Source organism: Mus caroli, unplaced genomic scaffold, assembly GCF_978045245.1.
Source record: "Mus caroli unplaced genomic scaffold, Mus_caroli_1 scaffold_9, whole genome shotgun sequence".
NCBI lineage: Eukaryota > Metazoa > Chordata > Mammalia > Rodentia > Muridae > Mus > Mus caroli.
In genome coordinates this window covers 68,800,219-68,821,383 of record NW_028227264.1, presented here as the reverse complement: position 1 = coordinate 68,821,383, position 21,165 = coordinate 68,800,219, and the positions used below count along the sequence as shown (strand labels likewise).

The following is a 21,165-nucleotide window of genomic DNA, read 5'->3' as shown; positions in this document are numbered from 1 at the left end:
CCAGGCCTAAGCATGGCACTGGGAGCTGAAGGTCTTTGGTCAGGGAGGGCACAGCTTCAGTGCATTATAGAAAATGCTTAGCAGGAATCCTGGTCTCCAGCAAACAGTACAACCACCCACTCCAGTTGTGAGTACTAAATCCATCTCCAGTATCGCTAAAGGCACCCAACAGAAGCAACACAAAATGGAGCCCCGCTGAAATCGAATAAAGACAAATACTGCAGGGCTACTCTGTGCAGCAGTAGCCATTTTGTACTTCGAGCAGTGGGTGGTGCAGTCTGAGAAGATCAAAAGGTTCTAGAAAGTGCCTGGAGAGGTATTTCAGTGGTTAGGAGCCCTCACGGTCCTTACAGAAGATCTGAGTTAATTTCCCAGAACCCACATGGCAGCTCATGACCTTGTGTAACTCCAGTTCCAGAGGAACCAACACCATATTCTGGCCTCCATAGGCACCATGCACACATGGTGCACATGCATACATGCATACAGACAGACAGACAAAATATTTATATAAATAAAAATAGACATACTTATTTTATATAAAAATAATATATAGAAGGTTCAAGAAAGGTTTGCAGTCATATAGGCACAAAAATCCATGCAGTTCTACTCAACCATGTAAATAATGAAGCATCTAAGAGGTCTTTGGGGACTATGTGAGCTTCTGAGGTTGGAATGACATACATCCTCTCTAACAAAACCTTCAAAGCCTATCTGAGGCTAGCCCTCAGGTAAATAAAGGAACAGGTTATATGAATGACGATGCTCACCTACTGGTACACCTGAGATACTTTTCTGCTCTATAAATCCAACTGTAAACTGTAGCTACAACAAAAATGATTTCATGACACCCCAGCATGGCGCTGAGTTCAGGAAAGCTTGTCTAGCATCTAGTTCCATCCCCACCTTTTAATTTTGCGTTCAGAGGTGTGTAACCACATCATCTAGAGATATGTTAGCATTTCCAAGTAATCTGCAACTCTTGAAGTAGGGATAAGAAGACAGCACCCATTTTGACGGAGATTAAGACAAGACCTATAGTTGACAGGGAAACCTTTAAGATAAAATAGATGGTCTATATCACATCACTGTCGTACTCAAATGGAGAACTTATAAATCAAGACCTTAGAAAAAGGAACTGTGTACTGCTAAAGGAATTATTTGGAGCAGTGGGTGTTCAGCCATCTTTAAGGACAACGTTGACCGTAACTTCCATTCTACAGTCATCCTTGGAGACACAGAACAGGGCTATGCTCAGCCCTATGAAATGCCAAACTGTCTCTGTGCAGACTTCAACATGGAAAGCCATCATAAGGACAACCCTCGGGCCATTTTTCACCCAGTGACACCAGAATAGACATTCACTCAGACCAGAATGATAAATGCTGATCCAGCTACTGTGAGTTTTTGAGACTATCATATGGATTTCTGTCTTAGTCAGTCTGTGCTGCTATGACAAACTGCCAGAGACTAAGGGGCTAGTAAAGAAGGGGAGTTCCTTTCTCACAGTTCTGCAGGTGGGAAGTCTGATGAGTTCAAGGAAACAGCCATGTCTAGCCATTGAGAGGGCCCTCCTCTTCCAGGCTACAATTAACTGGCTTCTCATTCTACCCTAAAATAGTAGAAAGTCAGTCAGCTAGGGTTCTGGACTCTTCTGACAGGAGTCACCCCATTCCTAAGGGCTGCGTCCACGTGGTCCTTTCTCCAGGACTTTTACACTGGAGAGCAGAGTCAACCAGAAAGACACAAAGACCCATACCCTAACAGTTCCTATCTTAGACGATGTGTTTGGCAAGTCATAGGTAGGGTGACCTATGCGAGATTATATCTGGGGTCTAGGACACACCTCAAGCATGTGAGAGACATTTTAGTCCCAAACCAGACAGTTCTCCACGAGCAAGAACAGTTCATGGGCCTCCCGGTGCTCTCAAATTACCTGTTACTTTGCTCCAGGGACCCCTGTATTAACATGTTGTCTATGCACTGGTCCTTGTCCATGAGCCATCTCACCTGCCTGTGACCTTGGTGCATGAGTACTTTCTAATCTCCATCTTAATAGATGAAGATGATTGATTCTGACCTAGATTGATATGACCTAGTTGATTGATGTGCCCCTAGATGCTGAGTCGTAAGTCTCCTGTGGTCCGTTGATAACAGTGGTAAGGCAGTCAGAAGCCTTGAAATTCTCTCTCTGAGACATTATCCTCTTGACTACTGGATCCTTTTGCTCAGAGTGATTATCAATGTACCAGACTCTGGAACTGGTACCCAAGATGGTTTAAGATAAAGAGTAAAAACCTCCCTGTGGGTCAATCCTCTTGATGACTATGGAGTATAAGAAATCTCTAGAATGCTGTTGAGACGAGTCTGTGCCTACAGGGCACCAGGAAATCCACTCTTGTGGCAGGTACAGTTATAAACTGACTTCACAGAACAAGATGCCATTTCAAGCATCTAACTGAGTGAGTAGGAACCTCACAACTTATAAATCAACCTAAAGACCAAGGTTTGAACACCAGACAATTTACTACCGCTGTTCTATCAGACCATCAGTTCAAACCTGTATGTGAGATTTAAGTAACTTACGTCATGTACTAGTTAAGTCTAAAATGAATCTAAACTTTTTTATAGTGACAACAGTTTCTATTTGTGAATTTTACCATTAGTAGTCACTGCTGGCAGATCATATCCAGGAATTCCTATAAAAACCACTGGGTGGATTTTGTCCTATTTATAATGATTATTGAATCTACTATTGACATGGAATACAGGGTTATTAAATTTGTAATATAATGTTCTATGGACTTGTGGTCACTTATGATAATCTTATACAGTCCTCTTTTCACCAGGGATTTAAATATATGTGTGTGCACACACATGTACTCATGCACCATGGGTATTTTATACATACACAGACACACAGACACACACACCCCTACTATTCCAAAACCTTAAAAAAATAATAATAATAACCCCAGAAATCCATATATACTTCCTACCAACTAAGAACTGCTGTTCGATCTAACCATGGGAGGTTTGGAAATCTCACAGGGCCCACCCCTAGACAAAGAACTACAGGCAATTGTTGAGGGTGAGAAGTAGGCCTTCCACCAGGGAGGAGCTCCCCAACTGCTCATCCAATACCAAGTAGTCAGCCCTGAAATAATATACAAGCAAGAAATACTTAACAGATTCAGCAGGTTATGTGTGTGCATGCGTGTGTGCATGCGTGCGTGTGCGTGTGCGTGTGTGTGTGTGGAGAAAGAGGAGAGAAAGAGAAAAGAAGATAACAAAAAATGAGGAGGTCAGGAAAATATGGAAACAAATGCTGTAATTACATTCTAACCAAAAAAAAAAAAAAACCAAACTACTGTTCCAAACCATAACCAGTGAGCTATAAACCGCACAGGCTTCCTGTGGAGTGAATCAGACCAAACCTTAACCCATGAAAATATTTTACAAATTCAACTTGACAACCCCTCAGCTGGATGAAGAAACTCTCTGGGGTCTGTGGAAACGCATAGTTCTCTATGTTTTTCTAGAGCTTGGTTACCTGGGCAGAGCTCTCGGTACTTTCAGGTTTTCTGCATTTAAAAAAAATTCAGTATCCAGGCTGGAGAGTTGTGTCAAGGGTTAATCGCAACTCATGAGTGTTGCAAGGACCCAGGTTCCATTCCCAGTACCTATGTGGAGGCTTGCCACCTTCTCAAGCACAAGCACGTGTGGTGCATAAAATAATAAAAATAAATCTAAAAATTAAAAATAGAATCCAGTATCCGAACCACGAGCCCTGTCTCAAAGGAACCTTTTGCCTGGTTCCTACCAATTGTCACTGAACACTGTCACTCAAAGTCTTGCTTGTCCCTCTCTGTGAGCAGCCCCTAAGTAAATTCACAACTTATTTAAAGCACTGATTGGCCCCTGTCCCAATCAGTATTCTACCTACATTGGACCCAAACACAGTGCCCAATACAAGAGGCACTTACCACCCAAGGAGGCCATCAACTGTCAATGACACGTTGTCACAGGGAAGCCTTTTGACACTTACTATGTCCCACTGGGCCTCGGGGTCCTCATGGCCACGAGTATTGTTCCATGGTTCATTTCAGTAAGTTACTACCATAAAAATGCATAAACAGTTCCCTGATCATAGGAATATAAGTAACAGGACTAGCTACCCTTAGCAGCTCCTATAAGCACTGTTAATTAAAACAAATTCCAACACTGCAGATGACCATCCGGCCTGCTTAGGGCACGTGAGATGCTCTTAAACAGAAGTGTGTTAAGTAAGGACTGCTGTTCATGCTACTGAATTGGATTGCCATTTCCAATCTCTTCCTCCAAACCCTGGAGATTACAGGTCTCTTCTAGAGCTAGCTCCCCAAGCCCTTTGAGGCCCCGCCCCCAATCCAGGGAGCGGGCTGCAAGCCTCTGGCAGATTTGTATAGAGAAGGATAAACTCCCTCCTCAGGTAAATTGCTATTTCCTTCCTCTGGAATTCTTCCTGAGAGTATTAATTTGCCTTCTATTGGCTAGCCAAACAGCCGTCCCTAGGATTGAAAGTAGAAAAACCGAAGGGGGAAAAAATCAGACGCAGAAGAAGCCGGAACGAGGATACACGATCGGAATGAGCCCAGAGCTAACCACTCATCCCTGCTTACTCAGCGTAAGTTCAGTTATACAGAGTGAACAGAGGAGATGAAACTCTCCTGGTCCTTAGTGTCCCAAAAGCATGCTAAGTTTTAAGATAGTACAGACCAACTAAGTCCAGTAGAACACTCTACTCCTCATTACAGAGCAACCAGAAAAATTACAAGAAGTTGTAACCGGATGCTCCCAGCTGACTCCCATTTAAGAAAGTCTGCCTGGCAACTAATCCTAAATCCTCCCGTTCCTCCTCAGCAGCTCCTAGGCTTGGGCTTTGATGTTGCATCATTTTTGTCGGGAGTCCAGGCGGAGGCTGAGCTGTCTCCTGAGTACCACGCGGGACATCCCCCAGACTCTGCCTCTTACCTGCAGGATCTGCGCTGTCGGCAGGCGCACTCTGCGTGGAAGCTGGGGCCGGGTCCTTAACTCCGTGCACCTGGCCATCTTCTTCCTGGGTCGTCAGAAACGCGGAGCACAGACCAGACTCGAGGGCTTGGAGCTTCAGCAAGGAATTCTGCCAACAAAAGCAGAACATGAAGCCAGCTAAGCGGTTGCCTAACACACAGCTCTGGGGGCTGCAGCTCTCCGGCAGCTTCGTCTGGTGCCTGGCAGGAAAGGGGTCTCAGCTAGCTGCTGCTGTTTCTCAGGGAAAGGAGCTGCTGGTCCCCAGTCAGATGCGCAATGATCCTCAGCAGCTTCAGTTTCTGGCTCGTTACAATCCTAACGTATACGGTTTATCCGTGACACATGGGACCTGGGATTTCGTCAGCAAGAGACACTGCATCTGGAGAGCCAATCTCAGAAGGTGTCCGCTTCGCAAGTGCTGGGGCTTTTACGCTCCTCCGCGCAACTGTTCATTCACTGTGCTGACATCAGGAGCCAGACATTAGGCCACTCCCAGGCTACCATTCATAAAAGCCACCGTCCCTCCAAGACACAGACTGCGGCAGACCGCAGCACACAAAGAGTTACAGTTGCAGAGGCTGCCTGGCATCTAGGAGGGGCTTCTGGGCCCTTTCACCTAGCTTTACAGCATGCCTTCTAAAGTTACTTCTCTTGCAGGGGGCGGGGGTGAGGGGTGGGGGATGCTGCAGCTGCCTCCTCTGGGGAACGGAGTCTAGGGAGCCGGCGCTGGCCCCTTTAGCCTAACTCAGCTACTTGATGGAGAGCAATTGATCCTTTGCAGCCTACAGTACAATCTCCCGCCTACCCCTTCGTGTCGCATTTTTAATTTCTCCCAGGTTCTTAGTAAGGACAAGTCATGCAGACTGACGCACTTCTGATGCAGTAGCCCCAGCAAACTGAGTCCCCTGGCAGGTGAAAATGAATCATGCCTGAGTCCAGGCTGGGCACTTCCAGGCCACAGCGGGACAGCTCAGCAGGTTACGAATCCGCCCACCTCCCTCCAGCTGCGGCAAGGGCAGCCACAGGAAGCAGGGCCATTGGTCCTCTTCCCTACCTAAACCTTCCAACATAGGCAACTCTTACACTATTCGCCCCCTCACATATGCCACACAGGCACACGATGGAGCACCCCACTCTACAGCTCCAACCCCCGCCTGGCCCACATACCTACACACATACACACACACACACACACACACACACACACCTCCCCCCCCACACCTTGCCTCCAATACCACTCACACATACATATACTCTAACATACCTTAACCCCCAAATGCTCATACTATGTACATTTTCATGCCAACCTCAACCCCCACTTACATACCCTATTCTACAAGCACATCTCTTTACCTACCAGTCCCATACTAACAAGACCCCCCCCCACTCTTCCTCCTCTTTCACACATACACCCCTACTTCTGACTGCCCCCCATATCCTTCTTCATGCATGTTCAATACCCTCACACCAACCCCCGTTCCTTCACATTGTGCCTCTAACTCACAACACTCTGCCTTATATACACTCTTGTATGCCTACCTACCCAAGCATCTCCTCCCGCATCCCTCTACCAACTTCTCCCCCACTGCTTTTAGCCACTGAGCTGACATGGCAGCAGTGTTTTTCACATGATGCTCCCCCCGAGGGATGTTTGAAACTTTCTCAGACATTCTGAAGTCGTGGGCATCTCAGCAACTCAGGTCCCTCCTCCACCAGGCACAGATACACGCTCACGAGCTGACATGAACACTGCCCTCAGAGGTGATTCCTAACAGCCAAAGCAGCAAGCATAGCCTGAGAGTAGATGATTTCCGTGGCCCTCTTCTCCCTGCTGGGACATGACTCCAGCAGCTGAGAGAGAGCTCAAGGTTGCTGAGAGGAGAAGCAGATAGAGCAAAGGCACCAAGTTTCTAGAAGAATCTAGCCATCAGTCACCAATCAGTTGGAGGACACCAATCAGTTGGAGGACACCAATCAGTTGGAAGTAACCAATCAATTGATGAATATCAATCAGTTGGTACATACCAATCAGTTGATGATAACCAATCAATCAATTGGTAGACATCAATCAGTTGGTAGATGCCAATCAATCAGTTGGTGGATACCAATCAGTCAGTTGGTGGTCACCAATCAATCGCTTGGTGGACATCAATCAGTTGATGGACACCAAGGTCGACATCAAGGAAATCAGAATGGCCTCTTCACAAGCACTTTTGTGTACAGTAAAGACATAGACAATGCCATGGAACTGTGGCGTGATAGAGCCGTGCAGGAAAGAACATGGTGGGCCCCGCGTATCTTAAGGATACAGATACCATATTAGACAGCCTCATTGTCAGGTATATACTGGAAAGAACTGAACTCAAAGACTTGGACAGTTCTGTGAGCACCCACATCTATGGCATTTCAGGAGCTTAGAGGTGTTACTGGCTGAATTTCATCTCCAAAGTTCCTCTATTGAAGCTCTATTCTCAATGTGACTATACTTAAAGACAGGGGCTTTTAAGGATGTAAATAAGGTTAAAAGATCCCATACTGATCAGAACCCATCCCAATAAGACTGATGGCCTGGTAAGAGCCTGAGACCATGGGGGCATTCACATCCAGAAGGCTCCATGAGGGTCCCATTTGAATGCAACCCTGTACAGGCCAAGGAGAGAGGAGGCCTCAGGAGAAACTAAGACAGTGGGAACTCTGATGTTGAATTTCCAAACTCAAAGCTGTGAGAAACATTTTTGCTGTTTAAGCTACCCAGTCTGTGGGTACTTTGCAATGGTACCCCTCAAAGACTAATGCCCGGTGATCGAGCCCAAGGGTCCACAGGCAGATGAATGGATGCTCAAAACGTGAATGACCTTACAGACAACAGTCCTTAAAATTCAAGGGGAAGACAGTGACTGGCATAGGCTACCACAGAGTGAAAAGAACCAGCCACAGAAAGATAAATCCTATGTAATTCCACTTATGCACAAGAGTATAGAAACCCCATAAAGCCAGGAAGCAGAGCACTGATTCCCCAGGGCTGGTCAGGGAAGGGAGAGAGTTGTCTCATGGGTTCAGAATTTCAGTTCTGTGTGATGAAGAAAGAAAGACGCAGGTGTGAAGAATTCACAGAAAGGTGTATGGACTTAGTATGGCTGAGTGGTATACTTACGAGGGCTTAGGACGGCATGTTTTTCCTATTAAATGTATTTCACAATGACTTTTTAAAAAGAATCATGTGTAAAAGGAGGTGGACATTTCCGATTCTCTCTTGAGTGGCAGGGTCTCATGTAGCCCAGGCTAGCCTAGCACTCTGGACGATCTTAACTTTCTGATCCCCATGACTCTACCCCCATGAGCCGTGGGATCATGGGTGTGTATCACCATGCCTGGTATTAGGAAGCCAGGGCTTCCCACACACTAGGCAAGCAATCTAGCAGAGAGATACACTCTCAATCTTTTTATTATTATTTATTTATTTATTTATTTTTATGTATTTTTTTCAAGACAGGGTTTCTCTGTGTAGCCTTGGCTGTCCTGGAACTCACTCTGTAGACCAAGCTGGCCTCGAACTCAGAAATCCGCCTGCCTCTGCCTCCCAAGTGCTGGGATTAAAAGCATGTGCCACCAACACCCGGCTTCAATCTTTTTATTTTATTATTATTTTTTTAATGTGGTGCGTGCAGCCTGGCTCAGACTCCTATGTGTTCTTGTGTAATCTGCAAAAGCAAAAAATGGCTTTCAGGTTCTCACAGAACCACAGGGGATGCCCACAGTGCTCTGTATCCTGCCTGACTGTGGGAAAGCATCCTGGCTATTGCAAACCTAGATTGTTATTTTTCTGTCACCTGTAAAAAGAGGCAGATGTAACTGTAATGAGTTAGAACCCTGGCTAGGAGGGCTGTTCCCAGGGGAACTGAGGGGAGGGGAGAAGGCACTCTCTAAAAGCAGCAGTAGGTAGGTGGTCATCACTCCAGGACTGGACTCTATTCAGGGTGGATGCCCCCAAACACTGGCTGCAGGGAAGAGGCCTGGCCATGTTGACAAGCCACATAAGGTGCCTACCGTTCGTGACTCATCACTCTACCTCCCAGGGTTTCACTTCTGGGCCAGCCTGCCTACCAGGAACCTTGCTCTAAATGACTTTAGAGTCCCCTTCTACTGAATGGAAAGAAAGCCAAGCATGCATGTTTACTGAAGATGGAGATGCAGAACCTGGCGCATGTGGGTACCTAGACTTGGGTCTGGAGCAGAACCAACGACCGAGTTAGAGGAGCAGCAAGGGATGTCAGTACACAGGGGCATGTCAGGCCCTAACTGGGAGTGCGTTCGAATGCTGTAACCTGGGAAACTACCTTCTCCCTCCTGCATGCTCACTGGAACAACACTGAGTGACACGGGGCATCTACTCACATGGTTGGGTTGCTCCTCTCTGAGACACTGCAGAGAACCAAGCATAAAGAAACAAGGAGGAGGAGGAGGAGGAAGAGGAGGAGGAAATCCAAGCAAGACAGAAAGGATGAACATCAGCCATCCAGGGAGACCTCTAAGCCGAAGGGAAGACAACTGCCAGGGACCCAAGGCAAGACAGACAGTGGAACGGAAGGATCTCAGAAGCCCTTCTGTCCCCACCACGTGCCACCCCATTCTCTGTCACTCAGCCCCACAGCCCTCCTCAGTAGAGTCCTTCTCATATGGACACCCTGTGTGGATGGTTCTGGATGGAATACATCACCCAGTGTCCTAGGACCCCAGGGTAACAGTGCAGAGACTGAACTGTGAAAAGCCAATCCCACCATCACATACAATGTCTGCCCAGGGAATGATGGGAGCTATCTAGCCTATCCAATCAGGATGAAGCGCTGTAGAGCTAACCCAAGAAGCCCCGTGGATACTTCCCGGCACTGGCAGGGTCTGAGCAGATGTGCTAGTCACATGATGCTTGGATACTCAAGGCAAGAGCCAGACTTGCATGAAGACTAAGAGACTGACATCAGGTTCTTCCTCCTGGAGCATCCAGCCCAGCAAGGAAACAGTTAACAAGCCAACAAATAACAAGGTGTTATTTCCCTAGTCCATGCTGGAAAGCAATGGCAAGCTTTGGGAGGAGAGAGTGACAACCCAGCCATTTCACTGACCAATCACACGGGACTTAGTGACCTTTTCACTAAGGGACCATACTCTCCCTTCTACAGAAAAATGAAGCTGTGGTCTGGAAGCTACACGCCCCCCCATCCCTCCCTCCCAGCCCCCACTCCCCATTCCCCCCCCCCATCAAGCCCTTCTCATATATGACTTGATTTCCTTCAAGACCATGGTGCCTCAAGGCAATGGCTCTGGTCAGAATGCTGATGCTTCTCACACACACACACACACACACACACACACACACACACACATACACACACCGCTTACATCCAAAGTCACCATGGTAAGGCACCTAAAATCAGGAGGGAGATCACATGGCAGATAATGATCCCCTCGGGAATGACAACCACCCCTGCCTCTCCAGCACACCCTGTGAGAAGCCAACTAAAGAGAAGTCTGCACAGCCTAGGTATGATTTTCTACAGTTAACTCTTCTTTTTCACACAGTAGAGCATACGTATCTTGTTTTAGAAAAATACTCATTTCCCTGTCTCTGCAATTACTTGGGTCCCACTTTAGCTGGGCTGGGAAAGAGAACACCCACGTGGGTGGGTTGGAGGAGAACTATTTTGAGGTGCCTTCATCTGTGACTGTGCAATTAGAGAGCAGGAACCATTCACGGTTGGTTTCTAGGAAGGGGTTTTATGGCACCTTCCCATCCCTTTATACTTCCAGGAAGTGTACACAGATTCTCGCTCTGACGTGAAACACAGTGAACCTTGATGAAAACCTGGGATGCGGGTCAGTTCCTAGACATCTACTTACTGCTGTGATCCCCTCAATTTTCATGATCATGGGCATAAACTCCCAACCCCACATACGCTCTCAATAAACACAGGAGACTGTCCCTTAATATACATTGATTTACCTGTTCCCTGCTCCAACATCCCCAGGGCCCCCAGATCCTATTTGGCATATCGTCCTACGAACAGCCCACTGAAGGGGATGAGGAAGCAAGCCAACTGAGCATGCGAGTTCCCCTCCCTCTTCTTCCTACCTGCTGTGATGTGAACCGAGCTTCCCCACCATGATGGACTGAACCTACTGAAACCGTGAGCCAGTCACATACGAGAAAGGCTGAGTGGAGGAAGCTTCCTCTTTCAAGCTGTCTGTGTCTGGTCATTTGACATCACTACAGTGATGTGCTTGTTCGTGGGCTGGAACAATAGCCTCCATTTTTCACACCACGAGCACATCACACTGTGGAGTCTATCAGTAAAAAGACTGTCTATACCTGTCAGGGTCAGTTTTGGAAGATGAGACTCTGATTATCAAATTTGAAGACTCTCTGACACTCTGGTTAATAAACTTCAAGGTGTTTTTTGTTTTTTTAAACCCACTGGGGAGTTTGCAAAATATATACATTCCCTAAATCATATCATTTTTGTGCTGATTTAGGGGGTCTGCAGCAAGAACACTTTAATACTAAAGTGCCCAAGGTCTATATAGGCCTTGAGAAATAGTATCCGATCTTCTGGGACCCTGACCTACCCTAAACGGTATCTTGGTTGTCTGCTTAATACCACCAAGCCCAGGGACAAACACTTTTCCCTGAGCCCCAGCACTCTGCCACCCCATTGTCTTATAGCCTTGATCTTTCCTTGAGACCTAGACCCAAACACACTCGGGAGTATAAAATATGAGGTGCACAAGAGCAACAGGTCACCTCCCAATGGGGTACTCAGAGACTCTCAATGTTCTCAGCAAACAAAATGGGGCTTCTTCAAATGTTGATGTCTCTAAGGCCGAGATTCTTGACCTTCCTAACACTGTGACGCTTTAATACAGTTCCTCATGTTATGCTGACCCCCTCCCAACCATTAAATTATTTTCATTGCTACTTCATAACTGTAACTTTACTGCTGTTAGCAATCATAATGTATAAATGTGTGTTTTCTAATGACCGTAGGTAACCCCCATGAAAGGGAATTGCTGCTTCAAGGAGAAGCCCAAATTCTTTCTCCCTGTAGAGGCACTGGGCTGTCGCTAGCCTCCCTGTGGACCGTATGCTTATAACCCAGCATGCTTTGCATCAGGCCACGCCTCAGTTCACACAGTCCAGCGTCCCTCTGTATAGGATGCAAACAGGCTTCTCTCGCTTTCTTGCTGGCAGAACTAAGCAGCAGCTTACTCGAATCAAGGAGCCAGAGTGCTGACCATGGTATCCAGCTCTTGATTGCATCCTGTCCATACTTTTTAAAAACCAGAAATGACACAGCTGCAGCACACAGAAACAGAACAGCTCTTCCTTTCAGCCAAAGGATTTCTTCCTGGGAGTGGGGAGCCCAGATCATCACATCTCATGGGGAGACTCTTGTTGCCCTTACCTCACTGAATTAACAAGCAAATTATAGGACAGGAAATAGTCCTTCATAATCTCATATTCTGAGTCAGAGGTTTTCTAGGTAAGGCTTTTTTTTTTCTTCCTTAAACACAACATGTGTAGCCTACGGAGTGTACTTCCTAAGGGACTTGCTAAGAAGCAGGGTGTTGGGGCTGGCGAGATGGCTCAGCAGGTAAGAGCACTGACTGCTCTTCCAAAGGTCCTGAGTTTAAATCCCAGCAACCACCTGGTGGCTCCCAACCACCCATAATGAGATCTGACGCCCTCTTCTAGTGCATCTGAAGTCAGCTACAGTGTACTTATGTATAATAATAAATCTTAAAAAAAAAAAAGAAGCAGGGTGTTATGATAAATCCACACCACCTTGTCTACATTAGTTGTCTCTCACGGGATAAAACCCTCAGTTGTTGGACTCTCAGTTGCTGGACTCTATAGTATTGCCCATATGGTTACTTCTTGTGGCCATTCCTCCAGCAATTTGTATCAGTCTTTTAAAAAAAAATCCTTCTAAAACCTAACCTCGGTGAGCTAGAGAGATGGCATACTGCACTGGCAAAGGACCCAGGTAAAATTCTCAGCACCAGACGAGAAAGCTTTTAACTTCCAAAAACTCCAGCCCCAGAGAGCTAGGGAGACCCCTTCTGATCGCAAGAGGTATTGCACACAGATGGCAGACACAGGTCCAGTTACAAAAGTAAAAATAAACTAAATCACTACAGATAACTAAACTCAATAGGAAAGGGACACTACAGAAAACCCACTGATCCCTTATGTGGTCCATTTTGTGCCACTGGGGCAACCATTGCTCGCTCTCGCTCTCTCTCTCTCTCTGCCTGCCCCCCCACCCCCTGTCTACTCTTATTTCTGAGGACACTACTTTAACCCACTTTCTAGATATTGCTGAACATGGGAAACCAGTAACTCGCTTGCTGGACGTCCTACGAAATAAGTGAGGCTCCTGTCTCGTTAAGGATGATGGATCACACTAGAAAGCATTGGCTATTTTCCCAAATACTAATATTTTGTTGGAAAATCATAAAACTTAACATCTTTTCCTGCTCTGAAGCTTGACCTTTATGGCCCTAAGAAGGGCTGTAATTGCCTAATATGCAAAGAGACACACGATGTATCCACGCGAGGACAGCTAAGCTCTAGGACACTGGTCTGTGAACTTCTAGGATATTGGGTTGACAGTGCTCACGTGTCTATCATAACAGTCCTGGATCAGGACACACAAGTGCTTCTCCACAAATACTACTGAAATACCTAATTATTTCCTTAGCAGGGGGAAAAAAGTCCCAACAGGCAAAGCTCCCAGTCGAAATTTGGCCTTAGGACCCATAGGCATGCATACACCTTCACATTACAAGGAAAGAGCTACTCATAGACGTTGTTACCTTCGTGGAAAGCCCACGACGCTCGTGGTTTCTGCATTTATCCTTTTGTCAGAAAGCAGCAAAAACTGCAACACCCGGCTGGCCCCTAACAGTTATGGAACCCAACAGCCTCTCTGGATTCTCACGAAAACGGAGGGGGACGTGCGATCAAGGTGGGGGTGCAGAGAATAAGTAACAGGAAGTGGAATGGGGGGAGAGGGATGAAAATTAGTAACCGGAAGTGGAATGAGGGGGCGGGAGTTAGTAGCTGGAAGTGGAATGAATACAAAGGGGATACGAAGGAAAAGAATGGAGACGGCACGCCACAGCAAAAAATAGGGGAACCGTGGGGACAGCTGATAAGGAGGAAGCAAACGAGGTGAGTCAGCTGCTTCTCCAAGCTAATGTGAGCACCTGCTGGCGTTGGCGTGGTTTCTTCCTTTATGTACAGCTCCATTTAGGATTCCCTTGGAGGTGAGGACTCCCAGACCTGGTTCTCCTAGAAATAAGCAGTCAGGCTGGAGAGCGGCCTCTGATGGAAGGGGGTAGGGTGCTGGGCAGAATCTACCAGCTCTAAAAGCAGTCCAGCTCCTTGGCTGTCTGCCTCACTCACCTGGGAATGAGAATTAGGACTCACACCATGACAACGCCGGCCACAAGAGGTCCCCGCTGACACTGACAACAAAGGGTGGCTAAAATTAAATGACTCACAGGACACTGCTCCAGCTGAGGAAGAAGAACCAGTGGGTAGGGGAGCAAGGTCACTTTATCCCAACTCAGAACCAAACCAGAAAAAAAACCCGCCCAGTGGCATCCTGCCGTGATGCAGCCAAGAGGAAAATTACCTTGGAGCTCATGCTTCCAAAGACGCATCATCCAATTATCTCTCCTCTACAGACCAGCATTCCCAGTGTCAAAGGGGGAAATGTGGGCCTCTTCTGGCCACCCAGCTCCTTCCAAGCACCAAGGGCATAGCAAACAGTTCAGGAAGGACAAATGCCCCCAGTCATGATTGAGACTCAAGGGCAAGGCTTTGTAGAACTTTCTAGTTTTAGAAGACTCTTAACTCCATTATGTGGCAGGCAGGATCCTAAAGATGCCGCCTAGGGTTTCCATCCCTTGGTTATTCACATACTAATCTATGTGCTGCTATGAAGGGCTTTTTTTTTTTTCTCCCAAGAGGTAATTGAATTCTAACTCAGCTGGCAAAAGATACAGCCATTATTTGGGTGTGCCTGGCCAAATCAAGTAAAATCCTTAAAAGCAGAGTCTCTTCCAGCTGGTGGCAGAAGGCATCAGAAGCACAGGCAGATTGCAAGCAATATAGCTGGCTTGAAGGGAGAGCCAGTCACACAAGCAGAGTGTGGCAGACTTGGAAGTTGAATGCTATGCCCCCACTGCCAACCAGCAAAGAGGCAGAGATGACAGTCCTGTACAAGACCCTGGGTTAAAGCAACAACCTGAAGGAGTTTGCCCATGGACGCTATTCCAGATGAAAACTCAGCCTGGCTGAAGCCTTAATGTCTCTTTCATGAGACCCTGAGCAGAGAGACTCCAGCTGCTTTATATAACCATGGGCTAATAAATGGATGTTTGAAGCCATTAAGGTCTTGGTGATGCATTACTCCATAATAGTAATAGAAAACTGAGCTCACAGGGACCCTAGTGGGGGAGCTGGCAGAAGGACTGAAGGAGATGACGGGGATTGCAACCTTATAGGAAGAAGAACATCAGCTGGCTGGACCACCCAGTGCTCCCAGGGACTAGGCCACTAAGCAAGGAGTTTACAGGCAGGGATCCATGGCTCCAGTTACATAAGTAGCAGAAAATGGCCTTGTCTGACATCAATGGGAGGGGAGGCCCTTGGTCCTGTGGAGGTTTGATGCCCTAGCGCAGGGGGATGCTGGAGGGTGGGGCAGGAGAGGGTGGTGGGTGGGTCGGTGGGGGAGCACACTCATAGAGGCAAAGGGGAGGGAGGAGAGGGTGGTTGTGGGATGGGGAGGCTTGTGGAGGGGAAACTGGGAAGTGGGATATCATTTGAGGTGTAAACGAATGGAATGATTAATAAAAAATAAATAAATAGTTCTCCCAAATCAGGCAGCCTCAGCCATGAACAACACAGCAATGGCTAAGATTAAGACTGGGGCCTACTCGGCAAGAAGAAGGAAGAGCTGTTGAAACAACTGGGAGGTCTGAAGGTGGAACTGTCCCAGCTTCGAGTTGCCAATGTGACAGGCAGAGTCTCATCCAAGCTCTCCAAGATATGAGTCCTATGCAAACCCATCGCCCAAGTCCTCACTGTCTTTAACCAGACTCAAAAAGAAAACCTCAGGAAATTCTACAAGGGCAAGAAGACCAGCCCCTGGACCTGCGACCCAAGAAGACTAGAGCCATGCGCCACTGCCAGCTCACCAAGCATGAAGAGAAGCTGAAGACCAAGAAGCAGCAGTGGAAGGAATGGCTGTACCCACGGCACAAGTATGCAGTCAAGGCCTGAGGCGACAACAACAATAAAGTGCAAGACTGACTGGCAAATAAATAAACAAACAAATAGGGTTGGAGAGATGGCTCAGTGGTTAAGAGCACTGACAGCTTTTTCAGAGGTCCTGAGTTCAAATCCCAGCAACCACATGGTGGCTCACAACCATCTGTAATGGGATCTGATGCCCTCTTCTGGTGTGTCTGAAGACACCTACAGTGTACTCATATAAATAATAAAATAAATCTTTAAAAATAAATAAGAAAACCAATCTAGAAAGAAAGAAAGAAAGAAAGAAAGAAAGAAAGAAAGAAAGAAAGAAAGAGGAAAGAAAAGAAGAAAAGGAAAGAGAAGAAAAGAAAAGAAAAAGGAAAAGGAAAAGGAAAGGAAACTGAGCTGAGCATGGTGGCACATGCCTTTAGATCCCAGCACTCTGGAGGCAAAGACAGGCAGATTTCTGAGTTCTAGACCAGCCTGGTCTACAGAGTGAGTTCCAGGGCAATCAGAGATACACAAAGAAACCCTGTCTCAAAAAAAACTTAGATATTTCAAAATATTCTTCATTACCTGAACTCAGACCCAATACGAAAGGCTGGGTTTTCACTTAAATTGAAAAATGTGGCTGCCTTTCCTAACAGAAAGAACACTTCTCAGCCAACACTGGAGTGTCATCAAAGGCTTTCACGGGCTTTTTTTCTCAGCATTAAAGCACTTTTGAAGAAGTCATCTCAATCAAACAGTAAAGCCAGTCCTCCAAATCTGTGAATTTCTGCACCCATGAACAGGTCAACAATTACTTTTAAATTCTCTGTATTTAATGTACACAAAATTTGTATTCTTTAGCAATGCAGTATAATAATTAGTTACTCAGACTGTATCTTGAGTTGGTAATAAGCTATAGACATGTAATAAAGTACGTAGGGAGATGTGATTAGACTGCTCATTAATGCCACACCATTTTACATCAGGAGTAGTAATGCATGGATTTTATAACTGGGGGTGGGGTGGGGGTCTTGGAGCCAATCACCAAAGGATGCTAAGAGGTAACTCCTACTTTCTTGAGGTCTTTATGGTCTGACACCAAAATACCTCTCTCATACATTCTAGATGCTGATAAGGACATAGGCCCTCCTCACAGAGACACATATGTAGACACACACTGAGACTAGAGACAGCACTCACATGTTCAACTGCTCCTCTTTTAAGAAATTTTAAGTATTCAGTTATCTTTACACTGGAGAAACAAGGTCTGTAACGCTGAGGCTGACGTTGAATTACTCGAACAAACAGAGCTCAACAGGTAGTCTGCAACTGTACTATGTAAAGGAAGGACCAACCCTTCGCTTTGATCATGTGTAAACACGTAAAAGCATATCCCCTTTGAACAAATTGTCACTAAGACTCAGTGAAGCTTTCTATTGCTATCAAGAGATCAATGAGTATTGGTTTCATGCTCATAGTAATGAAGACATTGTTCCTGGTGGGTAGAACTCCCATCAAAATGCCACACAACTTGGGATTGAACCCAGGATTGCTTTAAGCATCTTCTCTACGGTCCTCTGTTGAACATGAAATTGGACACTACACACAAATGTGGAAATCTCCTGCCTAATTTTGTGAAGTCAGACTAATTTCAAAGCAACCACAGAAGTGTAAACACATGGCTAGGATGCCTGACAAAGTCAACTAAGACCCAAACTAAGTAGGTTCTTGGCTAGAAACATAAGAAAGATCTAAAACAGAGCGTTCTTTAACGAGCTGTTCATCTCGTAGCGGACAGCCTCGCTGGTGTTTTGACATACTAGATAAAGGCAAATTCAGAAGCAAGCCTATCTGACACCTCACTGTTAAACAAACAACATCTTCATGACATCTAAGAGGGAAAAAAATAAAATGAGCAGAGAAATCTGAGACATATGTGACAGTGAACAATTTTTAAGTGACTGTTTTCCTCTAGAGCAGTGGTTCTCAACCTTCCTTACACTATAACCCTAATCAAGTTCCTCATATTGTGGTGACCCCAACCATAAAATTATTTTCATTGCTACTTCATAACTGTAATTTTGCTATTATGAATTATAATGTAAATATATGGTTTTTTTTCTGGTCTTTGATGACCCCCGTAAAAGGGTCAGTTACATTCCAAAGGGGTATCAGACTACTGCTTTAGAGGACAGTTATGTAAATGACCATAGAGTTACCAAATAAAATGGCAGCTTGCAACAAAAGGACATTTCAGACCTTCAGTCACTCCCAACCCTCATAACTTGGTGCCCACCCATGAGACCATTGAATAACTGATAAATAAGCATCTATGTCATTCATATAACATGGTTCCATTTCCCCATTGTGGTGGTTTGAATATGCTTGGCCCATAGAGAGTGGCACTGTTAGGTGAAGCCTTATTGGAGGAAGTGTGTCACTGTGGGGTAGGCTTTGGAGGTCTCCTCCTATGCTCAGGCTCCACCCATTATAGAAGAGAGCTTCCTCCTAGCTGCCCAAGGATGCCAGTCTCTCCTTATTGCCTTCTGATCATGATGCAGAACTCTCAGCTTTCTCCAGCACCACGTCTGCATGGATGCCACCACACTTCCTGTTATGCTGAGTGTTCTAAATCTGCAAGCCAGCCCCAATTAAATGTCTGCCTTTATAAGAGTTGCCTTGGTCATCGTAGGTCTTCACAACAGTGGAAACCCTAAAACACCCATCTGGGCTTAGAGGGTTGGTTAAGAGGAAGTCTCGCCCCTGCATAACTCTGGGACAAGTTACTTCAACCTTTCCCTAACAGTACCCTTAACTAAATTCTGTAAGCAAGGAGAAAATCAAAACAGTGTAGAATCACCCTGTTAAGACTGAAAAGCCAGAAAGGGGGGGGGGGGTAGGGGGGGCTTGTGGAGGGGTAACTGGGAAGTGGGATATCATTTGAGATTAAATGAATGGAATGATTAATCAGATAGATAGAAAGAAGACTGAAAAGCCTTTTAAAGTCAACTTAATTCAAAACCTCTCTCCAGTCTGACAGATCTGAGATTCAAATTGGTTTCTATTCTGTGATATGCAGTCTAGGATTTGGAATAACAGCTGTGACATCTGGCACCTAGTTGATCAGCAGGGTTGATTCAGCAACTACCTGGTTGTTTCCTTCTCTTCCCTGCCACTCTGTGTATTTCTTCTGAGGCTTTATGCTCCATCAAGGAAGGTAACCTTCTCCTGTGGAAAAGGGCCATTCTTCTCTCAATGGGACATGAGTAGCTATGCTCTTCTGCCAGAAGCACCTAACAATCTCTGAAGCCCTAACACAGCATGATTGCTTGGTGGGAAGGACATCCATTAGGTTTCTTTACCAACCTGTTAGTTCCTTCATGGGAAATTTAAATCAGAAATAACACTTATGATCTACAGAGGGTAAATACCATTTTCCCTCATTCTCGCTTTAAAGTGCTTTTTGGATCTAGTGATCTATTAATAATATGGACAAGGCAAAACAGCCTGGACTAGAGATGAAAATGAATGAGAAACAGATTGATTTCTAGTCTAGGTGTCTTACGGAGGGGGGAGCCAGATAGCTCCGGTGAATGACAGGCATAGGCACACAGTTAGGTTTGGAGCCAGATAGCTCAGGTGAATGGCAGGCACACAGTCAGGTGTTTGAGAGCAGATTCACATCCCCAGAAGCATGTACAGAGGGTAGAATGGAGACCATAATCCTATCAAGAGACCCAAAGTCAAGAACTGGATACTCGAGACTGATGGAGAAACGTGATATTGGTCATACACTTCCTAGGAATACTTTTCTGCATGCACATTCTACATTCATTAAGACAATAGCTCATATATATATATATATATATATATTCCCCCATAAGACCATCACTTAGAAATGTATTAGTGGGTTTTTGTTTGTTTTTTGTTTTGTTTTGTAAAAGAATATAGTGTTGTTAAGTTTAACGCACGTTTTAGATTTACACTTCCTGGGATGTTTCCAGCAGTGAGTGCAACCACACAGCGCTCCTCGCACTGTAGCCTCACTTCCGCTGCCTTCCCCCTCCCTTCTAGCTTCTCTGCATTCTCTTTCCATGTCCCAGGTTCTCATCACAGCTGGAATGCCTGCAAGGACGTGGGCCTGCACAATCAGCCTGCCCCATTGACTGGGACTAAGCCACTCTGAGCACATGTTTTCTGTGTTCCCACACTGGGTCCAAAGAAGCCACTTTGGCCTGGAGGTGGCCCAGGTCTCCACTCAGAAGCACAAGTCTCCTACATAGTCCATGCCATCTGCAGACACGACACAGTGAAGGAGAGAAGAACGGGAGAGCAAAGAGAACTTTTCACAACTGCTCAAGCCATTTCAACCTCAAAACTCAGAGCTTCTCCCTAGGCTTAAAAAGCCAAAGAGTGATTTTCGGGGCCACGCCCCCTCTTCTAGGCCACGCCCATTCCCAGTAGCGAGGGTGAAAACAATCTTCAGCAGATTCACAGAATGCAGATTCGCATATAGCTTTCTGCTTACTGGCAGAAAGGAAGACAGTCACGGGTGCAGATTCAAGCTCATCGCTCCTTGTCCACCATGAGTAACGTGCTACCTGAAAGCTGTGTCTGAACACACACAAATTTAACAGCCTTTGGCATTCTCATGTGTGTTATATTTTTTTAAATACTTTTTATTAGGTATTTTCCTCATTTACATTTCCAATGCTATCCCAAAAGTCCCCCATACCCTCCCACCCACTCCCACTTTTTGGCCCTGGCATTCCCCTGTACTGGGCATATAAAGTTTTCAAGTC

General features: G+C 45.9%; 1 protein-coding gene and 1 pseudogene across 4 annotated transcripts in view; one reads left to right on the top strand and one right to left on the bottom strand.

Annotated features, from left to right (window-relative positions):
- Fam13c (family with sequence similarity 13 member C) overlaps positions 1–21,165 on the bottom strand; it is a 111,023-nt gene that overhangs the window by 31,149 nt on the left and 58,709 nt on the right. For all 4 annotated transcript variants that reach the window (XM_021174614.3, XM_021174609.3, XM_021174611.3 and 1 more), the window contains one exon: positions 5,014–5,161. In XM_021174614.3, coding sequence (XP_021030273.1) covers positions 5,014–5,161 — 148 coding nt within the window. The remainder of the gene's footprint in view (positions 1–5,013; positions 5,162–21,165) is intronic.
- Positions 16,012–16,399, top strand: LOC110303506 (large ribosomal subunit protein uL29 pseudogene; annotated as a pseudogene).